Genomic DNA, 16,201 nt, shown 5'->3' with positions numbered 1-16,201 from the left:
GGTTTGGTATTGCCTCTACATAGACTCGTTTTTACTCCAAAATGTGTTGGTTTGCTATGTGTACATTCATTTATAAGTCTTTAAAGTGACAAATAATTCTAGACATTTTGTTTCTTGACATCTCCTGTATTTACCTGTTTCATTGTTTCCTTCATTTTTTGATTTGCACATACATGATTTACAATGCAGTTGCTGTCAGATGATTTCAATTTTGCATTTCATCAAGAGATGTCTGTAAATCCTCTCACCCCCAAGTCAGGCCTATCATCTATGACCAGGACTGAGAACTCAGAAATGGATCCATGTCTCTCCTGGTCTTCCTTCTCACGAGGCCAATTGGTGCAACCCCCAAAACCAACCCAAATTTCACTGTATGCTTCCCTTTCTATCTTTTTGGTTTTCTGCTTGGAGTTACATGATTTGTTTTCCTTGGCATTAGAGCTGTTGCTGGGGCTCAGTCCCTGCACAAACACCTCATACTCTTGGTCACCATTTTTTTCCTTTTATCTGATAGTCCGCAAGCTTCCCATGAACGTACATTTCTATGGGACGTCTCTGTACATACTTAGAATTATCTAGGTAGTGGATGGATTAGCCAGTAAGATCTCACACTGTGAACAAATGCTTACCTCTTAAAGATATCTTTTCACCATTTTCTTGCATGTGTAAGCCGGTATGTTCAGTAACTGCCACCAAGGAAACAATGGCTTGACTAGCACAGCCACATGCTCTAAGTAATGATGATAACCTACAGAGCAGGCAGGTATGGGAGACCTCCTTCACAAATTTAAGAAATTAGAATACGGGGGAGTCCGGTGGTAGCACACTGGGTTAAGTGCAGGTGGCGCAAAGCACAAGGACTGGTGTAAGGATCCCGGTTCGAGCCCCCGGCTCCCCACCTGCAGGGGAGTCACTTCACAGGCGGTGAAGCAGGTCTGCAGGTGTCTGTCTTTCTCTCCCCCTCTCTGTCTTCCCCTCCTCTCTCCATTTCTCTCTGTCCTATCCAGACAGCAACAGTAATAACTACAACAATAAAACAAGGGCAACAAAAGGGAATAAATAAATATTAAGAAATAATAAATTTAAAAAAAAAAGAAATTAGAATACAAAGGATAAGGTGGTTGTGACACACTTTGAGGTGCTAACTCATTATAGACCCCAAGGACCAGGCTTCAAGCTGCAGGTCCCCACCTGCTGAAAAGGAGCTTCTTGAGAGCATGGGTTCTAGCTGTCTGATCCCCCAGTATCAATGATATGAGATAACTCATTTCAAAATCCCCAAGTTAATAGAATTATGCCCCGTATCTGGCTGTTTGCTTAGATATTGTAATCTATTTTTGACTATGCTCTTCCTTGACTAACAGTGGAGACTCTGCCACAATATCTTATTATGCTGCCAGAGGTGTGACTTGGCTGCTGAGGTGGTTCCTTGAAGAGCAGTATGATGGAGACTGGCCATCTCATGCTGCCTTGAGAATCATGTCATCTTCATTTACTATTCCCACAGATTTGCTGCCTGAGGAAATTCCAGATGAACTACAAAAAGCCATCCAGTCTCTTAAAACTGACCATTAAGAGTCTTTTAAGGGATGAGAACTTGGCCATCTCTTCCCTGAGGAGTCTGCCTGGAGAGCTCTTCCCAAGTCTCTTTGAGGAAGCTTACTTTGAAAGATGCTGGAATATCCTGAAGGCTCTTGTCCAGAGCTGGCCCTTTGCTAGACTGCCTCTGGGGGATCTGCGTGAATACCCTGCGGATGAAGCTTTGAAAGCTATCCTGGATGGAATTGATGTCCTCCTTCAGCAGGAAGTTCTCCCCAGGTAAAGAGGACCCCTAGTCTGGAAGGGTCTGTGCTTCCTGGATGACAGCTGGGTCATGGAGAGTGGAGGCCAATGGGGAGGCCTCAAGGCTTTTCTACTGCCAATGTGACAGCTTATTGCCCATTGTGGAACTCTATTTTTAATATATAATTTATTTTTTTATTGGGGAATTCATATTTTACATTCAACAGTAAATACAATAGTTTGTACATGCATAACATTCCCCAGATTCCTATTTAACAATACAACCCCCACTATGTCATTCATCATCCTTCATGGACCTGTATTCTCCCCACCCATCCCAGAGTCTTTTACTTTGGTGCAATACGCCAATTCCATTTCAGGTTCTACTTGTGTTTTCTTTTCTAACCTTGTTTTTCAACTTCGGCCTGAGTGGAACTCTCTTTAAGGACTGACTGTTAGTCATTTGTTTCACATAAGTGTTGAGCACACATTCAAACCCGTAAACACTAAGAGGAAAGAAGCAATTCAATGCTGTATGATCCTTGATCTCTCTAGATACATACTAATTTCTTTATTATTTCTTTCTTTCTTTATTTTTTTTATAAAATGGAAACACAAATGAGACGATAGGATAAGAGAGGTACAATACTACCAAATTCCTACCACCAGAACTCCATATCCCATCCCCTCTCTTGATAGTTTCCCTGTTCTTTATGCCTCTGGGACTATGGTCCCAGTATCGTTGTGGGGTGTGGAAGGTGGAAGGTCTGGCTTCTGTAACTGTTTCTCTGTTGACTATGGGCATTGGCAGGTCAATCCATACTCCCATACTGTCTCTTTCTTTCCTTAGTGGATCAAGGTTTTGGGTGGTGAGAGTTAAGGACACAGACAGTTAAGGTTCTGGGTGGGGTCCTGAGCCCATAGAAGACAAGTTGGCATCATGGTAAAATATGAAACCTGGTGGCTGAAAACGAGTCAAGATATAAGGAAGAACAAATTGATGTCTAATCATGAACCTAAAGGCAAGAGTATTGAAGATAAAGATTTGGGGACTTCCTTTTTGGAAAAGGCTAGTAGGTCTAATTTAGGTATATGTCAGGGTGCCCATAACTTTACTAATTTTTGCCTGACCTGGACACCTGAAATGCAGGTGGACCCAAATTACTGTCTGAGGATTAGATTTCATGGTTTTGAAAAGGGCTAGAATGCGGAATCAGAAAAGAGTGTAGCTGCCAGAATAGCTTCTCCAGAGAGAGACAAAGAACTTGTGGCTGAGCAGGAACACAATGCAATGCCTTTACTGATCAGAGACAATGCTTTTTATATATCTCCTTAACTGGAAGTGGCAAGTGGGAAAAGGAAATGGCTAGGAGTGGGGGTGGAGGAAAGGAAAGAGTGTGAAGGTAATAAGCTTCCATAGCAACTGTTGCAAAGGTTCTAACCAGTGGGGATTAAACCAATATCCTGCAGGCAGGGTGGGTCTCAGGCAAAACAATTATGAGGTAAATAGACCACAGCATTAAGCAATGCAGGGGACCTGGTATAATGACCAACACCCTCCTTTCTTTTTATCTAATATCCATAGTATCAGGAATGCAGGGTGCTTTGTGAGGCAGGGAGTCTGATAGGAGGAGGCACACCTTTGGGGTATTACTGTCCCTCCTTGCTCAACCTCTCAGTAGAGAGAGAGACTAATAGGATTGGACTCACCTCTCATGTTCAAGCCCTGTGAAGCTCAACCACATCCTCACAATTTCCTGAAATCTCCTTCTATCTAAATGTCCATATTTAATTGGGTGAATATCTGTAGAAGACTCCATTTCTGTCAGAGGAATAGCAGTGTAGGGGTGACCAGAAACCTATATCGTGCAGGTGTTTTCAAAAGAATTGGCACAAGATAGGGAGGAACAAGTAGGAGAGCAGCAAGAGCCCCTGTGATGTCAAGTGGAGGCCTGGTGGCCTAAGAGTCATTTCTTGCCTCAAAGGGAATTTCCTCCCTCAGAGAGCGTCTCTTGCCTCAAAGGGCATTTCCTGCCTCTGGGGGCAGTGTCTGCTGGCGAGAGGGGTGTTTCCTGCCTCTGGGCACAGGGCCAATCAGGTGAAGGGGGTGTTTCTTGCCTCTGGGGGCAGGGGCTGTTGGTGAAGGGGTGTGGCCTGTATACCCAAGGCAGCAACCTTCAAACTCCATGGAGTGCTGGGATCAGTCTTTGAGAAACCCAGCAGCGTAAAGGGAAGCTGTTGTAAATTTGTGTAAAGTGTCCAAGAGGTATACCAGTAAGTCCGATAGAAGCATCAGTCCAATGCTGACCATCGGGGAAGAAATGCCAGGGAATGAAATGCTGCATATCTATCTCGATGGGGAAGGTCAACCACCAGAATTCCGCTTTTCTGCAGAAAGTGAGCTGGAACCACCAAAACATGACAGGTGAAGCAGAAGCAAGAAGGGCAGGAAGCGATGGGTGAGAGAAAGGCAGTAGGAAAGTTCTCTCCTGGGAGTCTGTGATTCAGGTTCTTTAGATCATGTCTGGTCACATTGGTTTTAGGAGGTCGATGTCAGAAGACAGGGGCCCAAATGGAATTTGGCGATTCCATATGAGCAGATGCTTCTTCATGTGGAGGCTTGACATAGCTGTAATCACATACTTGTGAAGAAAAAAACTAACAAATTAGAAGTTTACTATAATTGATGATTATAATTGGTTTAAGTACCTTCTTAATTTTGAAAGCCCTTTCTATTATGGTGTCAAGTTTTTTTTTAATGGTTTAAGCTCAATAAAATGTGAAAAGGTAAACAGAAGAACTATTGTTAGATGCCTCAAGCATGAGAATCATTAGCATAACCATTGTGTGATCTATCTCTCACCTGGGCTGGTTCTACCTCTTTAATTGAGAAAGTATTTGAGAGCTTTAAATATCAGTAGTGTCTTTCCTACCTTTTTGTTATTCCCAGTTAAAATGGAGACACACCCTAGGTGTGCACAAGCTCTTCAGTAATGATTTTGTTAAGATATATTGATTTTTAACTATTTTTTCCCTTGGTCTTTAAAGAAACTCAGGTTTCTTAGAGTTAACATGAGAGTGAAAATGTTTAATTTTCCTTTTTTTTTTTTTTTTTTTTTTTTTGACCAGAGCACTGGTCAGCTCTAGCTTATGGTGGTGCAGGGGATTGAACCTAGGATTTTGTAGCCTCAGTCATAAGAGCTACTTTGCATAACCATTATGCTATCTACCCCACCCATGCTCATAAGGTTTCCTAGATTAAATGTTTCACATTTATACAAGACAGAAAAATAAAAAGATCAAAAGAAAAAAAGTTAGGATTGTTTCTGGATGTCTACATGATTTCTGAAATCATGGCTGTGTCCAGCATTTTTTTATAAAGTAAATTAAATGTCAGAGTACTCAAAGATACAGTGTCAGAGAGAGCTAGGGTTTGAGGAGAGAGAAGTGGTATGGGGCGTTCTTTCTTTTTTTTTTTTTAAAGCACTTTGATCCAGATTATTTAGATCCTGCTGTGTCACATTATGAGACCCTGGAGGGCATTCTACTTCAAAAAGAGCCTCAAAATCCCAGTTAGACTGGTTCTGACTGTTCCTGTGGGATTGCTGCAGGCACCCATTCCCAAAAATGTCTTCCCATAGAAGAACAAATTGAATCAGGAGGGTAGAATTAACCATGTGTCTGAATTCGTGGGGACTGCCAAGGTTTAGGAGTAGCCTCTGCAAGTTACAGTCTCCCTTCACCACAGAACACATGGCAGATGGAGTCCAGGAAGTCCCAGGGAAAATCTCCGCACATCTCCCAAACTCTAAGATCATGATCATAAGGAACTAAGGTGTGGCCCAGAGACAGAAAAACTGTCTCATGAAATAAGAGTATAGGATTTGAGAAACCTCTTCATAAGGAAGAAGGTTTCCCATGGCGGAGCGGTCTCTGAAAATAATAAGAGGAAAAAAAAAAAGAATCACAGTGCCTTTGTAAAATACGAGACAGCAGAGATCCAAGAGGCTGTACACTTATCTGGGGGTTGGGTGGGTAGGCCCCAAGTTGGGTAACAAAATGCCACAATAGCTTCACCAGAGAGAGAGACAAGGACATCGTGCATCTAGCAATGGAGAAGGGGGGAGCTGACATATTGCCCAATACCGCTCTCTGAGGGTTTAAAAAGGCAATTGTTATTTCTATAATCAAATAAATTATTAATTGGATTAACTTTGAGAATCTCACTGTTAAGAATTTGCTGTATAATACATGACCTGACCTTACCTTAAATTATGACCTTTGACTCTATTTACATATAGCTAGCTGTATCTTGTAAAACAACACCACAGGTTGCTTCTGTTCTTCCTGGTCTAAGCTCTTTGGAGAGTCAATATTTCAAAGAACAAGCCATTATTAGAAATGTATTCACAATTTGAGCCCACTGTTTAATTCAACATGATTAACGACTTGAAGTCATAAGTTTTTAGATTTAAGGAACATATACTCAGACCAATGTGCTAGGCACTTTTTTTTTCTTTTTCTAAGTTATTATTATTTTTTTTATCTGGAATATGTTTTTGTAGCAGATTGAAGCTGGACCTTGACACCTTGAAAATCAGTGTCTTTTTGCATAACAGTTACACTATTATCTTGCCCTCACTGTGGGAATCTTTATTTAAATAGAGTAAGCAGAGTCTACCAGCAGAGAATGTCCTGAATTCACATTGCCTCAGCTACACAACTGGAGGACACACAGATCCAAAGAGAGCATAAGAAAAATGGTGTCTTCCACTTTCTCAGTTGACTTGAATGCATTCACAATGGAATAACATTTCACAGTTTTCATTTTCTCAGTTTGGTGAAAGCTAACTATGAAATGTGGCTATTAGATGTAGAAAGTTAGAAGAAAAGTGGAGAGAAAGAAGCTGTTTTCTGAAGTGGGAGGGAATCAAAGAGTTGGTCGGTATGAGCCTGGGAAATTGTGGCATTCTGGGTCAAAAACTGTGTTCGTGCTTTGTATCTTCATCAATGTCCCTTTTTCCCTAAAGCAGGTGTAAGCTCCGGGTGTTGGATTTACACTTCAATGGAGAGAAGTTCTGGAGTGTGTGGACTGGAGTCGACGATACAGTGCACTCAGTAAGGAGACAACTAGTGGCTGATAGACCTTCAAGGAATGAGAAGGGAAGGCCCTCCATGGAGGTGTGTGCAGACCTCATCCTCGGTCAGTGTCAAGACAATCACTTTTGCACCTACATACTGAAGTGGATCAAGAAGAGAAAGGGAGTGCACCTTTGTTGTAAGAAAGTGACAATATATTCACTGAACAGAGAGAATGTCAAGCTTTTACAGAGCATCTCATTGTGTGATGTCCAGGAATTGGACATTAATTGGATATGGACTACCCCAGAACCACAAAAGTTGTGGCCATTTCTGGGCAGGATGAAAAACCTCAGGAGACTCTGTCTGAACATCAACATACTTGATGCAATCCCTTCAAACGAGCTGGAGAACCAGGAACATCCCATCACCGAATTTAGATCTGAGTTCCTCCAGCTACTTTATCTTCAACAGCTGTACTTAGAATCTGTCTCCTTATTTCAGGGCCATCTGGAAAAGCTGCTCAGGTAGGGTGTGTCCCTGGCAGAGTAACTGTGCAGGAGACATCGGATCTCAAGTTCCTTGCCTCCCAATTCTATTATTATTTATTATTGTTATTTGCCCGGCTGTCTCTAAAGACTACTTTAGGATACTCCTAAACATGGAACATGGTGACTCAGGGTTGAAAGCCAATTTACTTAACCACTACACTATTCCACTCGAATATATCTCTCCCATCGTAAATATTCCATCAGACTGTAACCATGAGAAGCTGAGGACAAAGTTAGACAGAGTTATGGAAGCAACACCTTGCTCCGATGCTTGTTGGAATATTTAATTTCATGAGTGTGGTTGGTTCTCAGGTTCAGGTTTGAAGAGGTCTCTTAGATGACTAGACAACTATTAGTGAAGGGGACTGTGAAGAAGAGATCCCACACAGTGCCTCCAATTCCTGAACTGCAAGGTGTGTCCAGGCAGGATTGTGAATAATACACAGGCAGTGCAAGTATGCAGAGGTCAATAAACAGGCTGCAGCTGAGGAATGAGGGAATTAGCAGAACATATGCTAAGAATGAAGAGTTTTCAGGGAGGTCCTGGAGACTGGCAGTTGCTGTGGGACCCTGCCTAGCTCTGTTCTGTGACATGATTCTAGCAGTCTCACCCATGCCAGAAATGGTGTAGCTAGTGTTCAATGAAGGTCTGTAGAAGCCTGAATGAGTGTAGTTATATTTGGATCCAGTGTTGCTGCCAATGGCACCAACACTTTTAGTTAGACTGGGAGATCTTTTTAGAGTATGTCCTACTATGTACTACACATTTCATGCTTTTGGAGAGAAATACACAGAGAAAGAAAGAACAATGAGAAAAATATACATATATCTGCCAGAATTAGAAGAAACATGTTTTACATATAGCAAGATTCAGTGCCAGGTTCATGTGAACACTGAAAAGAAAGAGTTTAGCTTTACATAGCATTGGATTCATTGGGCTAGAGAATAAATGAGCCTTGATATATATATATATATATATATATATATATATATATATATATATATATATATATATATATATAATCTCCTAAATCAGAATTTTCATAGTCTTGCTGATGCCAATGTCCATCCTATCCTCCTTCTTTCTCCTCAGGAGTCTTCAAACCCAGCTGGAGGTCTTCTCACTCATTGACTGCACAGTAACCGAAGGAGACTTGGCTCACCTGTTCCAGAGCCCACACATCCGGCAGCTGAAGGAACTGTGTCTGAGAGGCATCCCCCTGACCTCTGTCAGTGAGCCCCTGGGAGCTCTGCTGGAGGTAAATGCAGCCACCCTGCAGGACCTGGACCTGAGTCTGTGTGGCCTCCAGGACCCCCAGCTTGAGGCCCTGCTCCCTGCCCTGAGCATCTGCTCCCAGCTCAGGTCTCTCAACCAGCATGGGAACCGCCTGTCCATGGCCATCCTGGAGAAGCTGCTGCACTGCACCACGGGGCTGCAGCATTTGTGTCTCCAGCTGTTTCCTGCCCCTCTGGAGAGTTCAAACCCCCAGGGAGTTCCACAGTCTTGGGTATTAGACTTGCTTTGTACTCAGATCTCAAACATTCTCCAGCATCTTGGATACTCCAGGTCCATCATGATGAGCAGTTGTCATTGCTCACACTGTGCTAGGAAGGAGTTCAGAAACTGGGAGCCCACATTTATTCCCTGCTCACATCTGTATGAAACTCATTATGGAGAACTTAAAGCCATCATTATACCTTTCAGAATCATTAGAAGTGGCATCTAGGAATTTTGCTCCTCAATGTGCACACAAACCCTGCTTCAGTCTGCATATGCATGTGATCGATAGATAAACAAAGCAAACCCAGCTCATTTTTCACCTGTACAGAATGCATTTGACTCTAAAAAATGAAATGCCTTAAATATGATTCTGTTAGAAAAATGTCTATCTAATAGAATCAGATTTAAAATTATCATAAATAATTGCAACAAATGTGGGGCTGTAATTTAGGTTAATATTGATGTGGGAGATTTTACCTGTTCTATGTCATATGAAATACTGAGAAATACAATGGATCTCAATGTAGTTTCTCTCTTGTCTTGTTCATGTTTCTATCCAGACCTATGTTATATATATATATATATATATATATATATATATATATATATATATATATATATATAGGCAGTTATCAGCCATAGGGGTGTGAATGTGAGGACACAGAACTTTGATGGCGTGAATGGTGTGAAACTATACTCCTCTTAACTTACAGTCTTATAAGCCATTCAGTATGTTATGGAAAATCAGGTTGAATGTTTCTAGATCCTTAGGTGACTAGAGTTGAGTTCTGCATATCAAAAATATTATTTTAAGCCCTTAGTGCTTAAAATTTCTGAACAATAGTAATCCTCACACCAGTCTTACATGGTTAAATAATTCTAAAAAATGTTTTTAATTCAAAGTTACCTACAACCTTACAGCAGATAGAACAGAACTGTCTGGTTCTGCCAGTAGCTACGATGTAGTTATTAGTAGATACCGTTGCATGACATATAACATCATATGACACAGTGAGTTCAAATAGATTATGAGAAATTCCCACCATGGTATTTTCAACAAATTTGATGATAATAAAAAAAGAATTATTGCTGTCTGAAAATCTTCCTGAGATTGCAAGCAATGCTTCCCAGTCTCTTAAGATCCATGTCAAACTCCGTCCTGATCCCATGAGACTTTGCTCTCCTCTTGATTCCTTACAAGGTTAAACTGCCACTGATGACCTCAATTAAAGAACAGAACAAGTGCCACCATGCCCCATTATAGGGCCAATGACTTTTGCCTTTGGATTATAGCCAGAGACGCCAAGCCTGAGATTTCAGCCTTTCAACTGCAACAGTTTGGTGAGACCTTCCTTAGCACAAGGAACTACCTAGTTCCATGTCATATGGTGCACTCTCTAACCACACTGCAGACTCTAGATATAGGCTAGCACCTAGGGGGCACTTGTATACACATTTCCATAAGGTAGGGGCACATACATACCTCAGAGGAAAAGCGCTTAGTAGTCCTCTTTGATTAGACTGAGTCCTAAATAGCTTGGCATTGTAGCAGAAAGGCCTATGAATGCTCCACAGACTGTCTACTCCGGAATTCACTGCTTAGGCCTAGACACACCCATACAGCCTACTTCACTCCCCTCAGTCACTCTATCTCCTGAACTAGCTCAACAAAGTAAGTAACATATATGCCTTAATATCTTTGACAGCATCAGCATTATTGTCACTCCTGGATAATCACTGTCTACAATTATCCAAGAGATACACAGTCAAATTATATGTATCAACTAAGGTACACTTGTTTTCTCTATGCCAGCTTTTATTAGAATCATCAGACAAGTTAATGTAGTAGAAATCAAGGTTATCTTCAAGCTCAATGTAATCCTATTTCCTCCCTAACTTAAGTCCAGTCTCCATAAACTTAACACAAGTTTGGATGCAATAAATTACACTCAATACATTAACTGCTGGGAGAAAGCCTGAGCTTTTCAGATGCAGAGGGGACTACAAAGCTGGGTCAGAGGAAGACACTGGCTCACTCAATGATGACATTTTTTACTACACCTTCCCCAGGAGCCCTAATCTGGGAATCCTTGGACAATAGACTTAGACCTCTAAGAGACACCTTGGTCCACCATTATTGGTCATTGTATACAGGAAGGAATTTTTAGCCTTCCGTGGGCTTCTTTGGGACCTTGTCCTCACTATGAACTAGCAATGCTAGGGACTGCCACACTTTCTGAATGGAAGTTGGGTCATCCTATCTGCCACTCAAGGAAATCTCGACCTGAAATACTTGCAGCCTAGAATGTTCCCAGCTGTGACCATGAATTGTGAGCTCAGGTTGACAGGGACTCAGAGGTTATACAGGCCCCTGTGCTATAAACAGGAATATATATGGGCCCTGGTCAGGTGGACATGGTAGACGGTCCATTGTGTTTATATATTTTCTTCAAATTTGGGAGCTAATGTCTGCCATGGTCCAGCTTTCTACTCCTGTTCTCAACTCTGACACCATCATCTCAATCAATATTTTTATTCTGCCTCCATGTTAGCCATCAAGTTCAAGCAAAAAGTGTTAATGTCATGTACCCATTGGGGCAGACCTAAACGAGACCTTCTAGCTTCTTTTCCCTCCCAAATCCCTGTTCTCATCTGCTCTTTCCTACTATTTGTTTCCTGTATATCCAGCATTTTGTTTGGCACCTTTCACGGCCAAGTGACAGAAGCCAGACCTTCCACTATATGGATTCTATAAAGCATTTTGATCCATAGTCCCAGAGGAGACATGTTAGTGGTAGATGACCAGACAGAGAGCTCTGAAATCCAGTTCCATCAGCACTTGGAGATAGAAGAAACTTAAAAAAAAAAAAAAAAAAAAAAAAAAAAAACATTAGAAAAAGGAAGTGAAATCTTAAAGAATAATAGGTGTAGGTATGACTAAAATGGAAGAAAACATAGGCTGAGTCTTTGATATGTTGACTCTCTCAAAAGCCTAGACCAGGGAAAAATGAAGCAACCAGTGGCACAAACCCTAACAAAGAGACTTTTCAATGTTAACCCAATTACCAAATAATGTGATGATAATAATAAGTATCCATTGTATTCGTGAACCATAATACACTAGGAACCTCACATTTCCACTATAAGAGTCTGTAATTCCCCCAGTCCTGGAACCTTAGGGTGGGGCATACTTTCCTCCATGGTTCTCTCAATTCATATCAAATAACATTGCAGCCAAAGGAAACTACCTGGTACAGAAACAAGACAGGACTAGAACTCCTATAGGAACCCACCAAATCACTGGTGAGTGCAAACACATGTGCTGGTGACAGAGAGGAGCCTACAGAGAGATTAAGTGGCTGGTAATAGCCTGTTGGGTTTATCAGTTGAGACACCACCTCCAGTCTGTTCTACCAACAAGGGGACAGCTGAACAGAGGAGAGGACTCCCCGGAGACTCACCAAGTGCAACTCTGAATCTCCATTGCTACTACCCTCAAAATCTGGAGCAACAGCAGGGAGGGACACCAAGCAACAGAGATCTAACCAGGAAACTCAGGAGAAGACCTATACCTCAGTGGCATAGCTGTGGGGCTGTGAAAATCTCTTTGCATAACCACTTGACTATCTCTGCCACACCCTGCCTTAGCTCCTGGTCAGGAGTAAGTGATTAATCTAAGAAACCTACTTATAGTTCAGAAGACCTCAGGCTCCCATAGTCTACAGAGAAGAAAAAAGAAAAAAAAAAAAAAAAGAGGCTTTAAAATCACTGAGCTCCAACTCAGAGATTAATAAACTATTGAAACAACTGTTAACTTCCACCACTCTGAACCCTTTAATTTTCTTACTTCAACACAAGTCAATCCAGGAAATAGTGGTCAGTAATTTGAAAAGCACTAAGAGAGGGAACTCATAACATAATACATAAAATGGTGAAACCAACATGAAGAAATACTGGAGAAATGAACCAGGACAAGAGTCCAGCTAAAAGCCACCCAAAGGGTAAAGCACAAAATAAGGAGTTCAACATCCAAACATTAGCTAAGAAAATAATCACAGGAGTGTGTAAAGAGTTTGAAAGAATTGTAATCAGAAAACAAGAACAACAAATGAGACTCTGGAAGAAAACACTAACTATCTTGAGAGCTGAAAGCTGAAATAGCTGAGCTAAGAACACAACTAGCTGAACAAGCTAAAACAGTATCAGAACAGGGTAACATAATAGAGGAACTCCAGAAAATAGTAGAGGGTAGAGAGAATAGAATCAATGAGGCTGAAGACAGAATTAGCAAGATCGAGGACAAATTAGAGACAACTAAAAAAGAAGTAAGAGATCTCCAATAGAGATTTAGAGATGCTGAAAACAACCACAGAGACCTATGGGATGACTTCAAAAGAAACAATATATGCATTATTGGCTTACTGGAGGAAGAAAGAGAGGGAGAAGAAGAATGCATTCTTCAGGCCATAATAGCTGAAAACTTCTCTAGTCTAGATAATATCAAAGGCATAAAGATTCCAGAAACCCAGAGGGTTCCAAACAGAATTAACCCAGATTTAAGACACCAAGAAACGTCATATTTAAAATGGAAAGCAATAAGAATAAAGAAAGGATCCTGAAGGCTACAAGAGAAAAATAAAGAGTCACCTACAGAGGAAAAACCCCAAGATCAACAGCAGACTTCTCCCCACAAACACTACAGGCCATAAGAGAATGGCAAGATATTTATCGAGTGCTTAATGAGAAAGGCTTTCAACCAAGAATACTGTACACTGCTAGCTAGACTGTCATTCAGACTCGATGGAGGCATCAAAACCTTCTTAGACAAGAAACAGTTGAAGGAATCAACTATCACCAAGCCTGCCCTCAAAGAAGTTCTGAAAGGTCTCCTATAAACTGTCAGACCACCATAAATAGGACATATATCAGAATACTCTAAAACTCTACAAGAATGGCGTTAAAATATCTTCAGTCTTTGATATCAATAAATGTCAATGGAATGAATTCACCTATTAAAAAAACACAGAGTAGGAAGATGGATCAGAAAATATAAGCCAATGATATGCTGTCTACAGGAAACACACCTAACTCAACAAGACAAAGACAGACTTAAAGTGAAAGGAAGGAAAACAATCATAAAAGCCAATGGCCCACAAAAAAGGGCAGGAACAGCTATTCTCATATCTGACTCGATAGACTTTAAAATAAATAAGATTAAAAAAGATAGGAATGGACACTAACACTTAAAGGATCAGTCAACCAAGAGGATTTAACAATATATATATATATATATATATATATATATATATATATATATATATATATATATATATATATATATATACACATATACATACATACATACACACAATGGAATACTATGCAGCTACTAAGAACAATGAACTCAACTTCTCTGACCCATCTTGGTCAGAGCTAGAAAGAATTATGTTTAGTGAGCTAAGTCAGAAAGATAATGATGAATACTGGATGATCCCACTCATCAACAGAAGTTGAGAAAGAAGATCAGAAAGGGAAACTAAAGGCAGTATCTGAGTAAATTGAAAGTAGGGCACTAGTGTAAAAACCCTGTGGTGAGTGGGAGGGTGGACATGCAGCTTCCTGGGACAGTGGGGGGGTGGGATGGGACACAATCTTTTGGTGATGGGAATGGTGTTTATGTACACTCCTATTAAACTGTAGTCATATAAATCATTATTTAATTAATATGAGATGAGGAAAATTGATTGTATGTCTAACAAAGGAACTTTTCAAAGTTAACCCAATTACCAAATAATGTGATGATAACAGTAACTATCCGTTGTCTTCTTGAACCCTGAAACAACAGGAACCACACATTTCCACTATAGAGCCTGAACTTCCCCCAGTCCTGTGGTAGGGTGCACTTTCCCTTATGCTTCTCCCAATTCTTATCAAATAAGAGTGCATCTGCTGATTGCAACCTAATCAACGCAATGAGTGCCACCCCAGAATGCTTCACTTCAGACTGTGTCCAGAAACTTCAGGTGTGGAACGACAACCCTTCAGCTTCATCACTGGGGTGAGACCTTTCCTTTCATAGTATTCTCTAATTCCATCACAGCCAGTTCACTTCCTAACAAAGTCCCAAAACCTAGATATAGACCAGGTTCCAGGAGATAGAGCATATGTTCACAGGTATCCATAATCTAGGGCAAATATATACCTGAAAGCAGTAGTACACTAGAGTTTGCAGTGAGTAAGTACCCCCCCAACACTTCATCTCCACTATTCCAACCTTTGGGTCCATGATTCTTTAACAATTTGTTTGGCTTTGTATGTTAACTCTCTTTTCAGCCACCAGGTTCCAGATGCCATCAGGATGCCGGCCAGGCTTCCCTGGACTGAAGAGCCCACCAGTGTGCCATGGAGCTCCACTTCCCCAGAGACTCGCCCCACTAGGGAAAGAGAGAGGCAGACTAGGAGTATGGATTGACCAGTCAATGCCCATGTTCAGTGGGGGAGCAATTATAGAAGGCAACCTCCCACGTTCTGCAACCCACAACGACCCTGGGTCCATGCTCCCAGAGGGATAGAGAATGGGAAAGCTATCAGGGGAGGGGTTGGGATATGAAGATTGGGTGGCGAGAATTGTGTGGAGTTGTACCCCCCATCCTATGATTTTGTTAATGTCTTCTTTCTTAAATAAAAATAAATAATATAGGAATGGACACTACTGAATGCTCAGAGGATCAGTTAATCAAGAGGACTTAACAATTACTAACATCTATGCACCCAATGAGAAGCCATCTAAGTACATGAAATGTCTACTCGAAGAGCTACAGCAATATATTAACTGCAACATAGTCATAGTCTCTCAACTTGATAGATCATACAGGCAGAAAATCAATAAAGATATAAGGGAGCTAAATGAAGAGATAGATAAACTAGAACTATTGGACATTTTCAGAGTCATTCATCCCAAGAAACTGGAATACACATTTTCCTCAAGTCCTCATGGGTCATTCTCAAGGACAGACCATATGTTAGGCCAAAGACAGCATCAGCAAATTCAAGAGCATTGAAATCATCCCAAGCATCATATCAGACCACAGTGGAATGAAACTAACACTTAGCAATCAACAAAAGATTAGTAATAGTTCCATAATGTGGAAGCTCAACAGTACACTTCTTAACAACGTCTGGGTCAAAAGGGAAATAAAGGAAGAAATCAAAATGTTTCGAGACTTCAATGAAAATGAAGACAAAAGCTATCAAAATATTTGGGACACAGTTAAAGCAGAACTGAGAG

General features: G+C 41.0%; 2 protein-coding genes across 2 annotated transcripts in view; one reads left to right on the top strand and one right to left on the bottom strand.

Annotated features, from left to right (window-relative positions):
- Nucleotides 1-16,201, bottom strand: part of LOC132541475 (PRAME family member 12-like) — a 160,479-nt gene that overhangs the window by 32,731 nt on the left and 111,547 nt on the right. The gene's annotated exons all lie outside the window — the stretch shown is intronic.
- On the top strand, nt 1,532-9,139 carry LOC132541267 (PRAME family member 7-like). The gene is made up of 3 exons (XM_060201015.1): nt 1,532-1,818; nt 6,816-7,388; nt 8,506-9,139. The coding sequence occupies exons 1-3, from the start codon at nt 1,532-1,534 to the stop codon at nt 9,137-9,139; spliced, it is 1,494 nt and encodes a 497-aa protein (XP_060056998.1).

Source organism: Erinaceus europaeus, chromosome 11 (assembly GCF_950295315.1).
Source record: "Erinaceus europaeus chromosome 11, mEriEur2.1, whole genome shotgun sequence".
In the NCBI taxonomy this organism is placed as follows: domain Eukaryota; kingdom Metazoa; phylum Chordata; class Mammalia; order Eulipotyphla; family Erinaceidae; genus Erinaceus; species Erinaceus europaeus.
The sequence above is the reverse complement of the archived record's forward strand: the minus strand, read 5'-3'. Positions and strand labels throughout refer to the sequence as shown.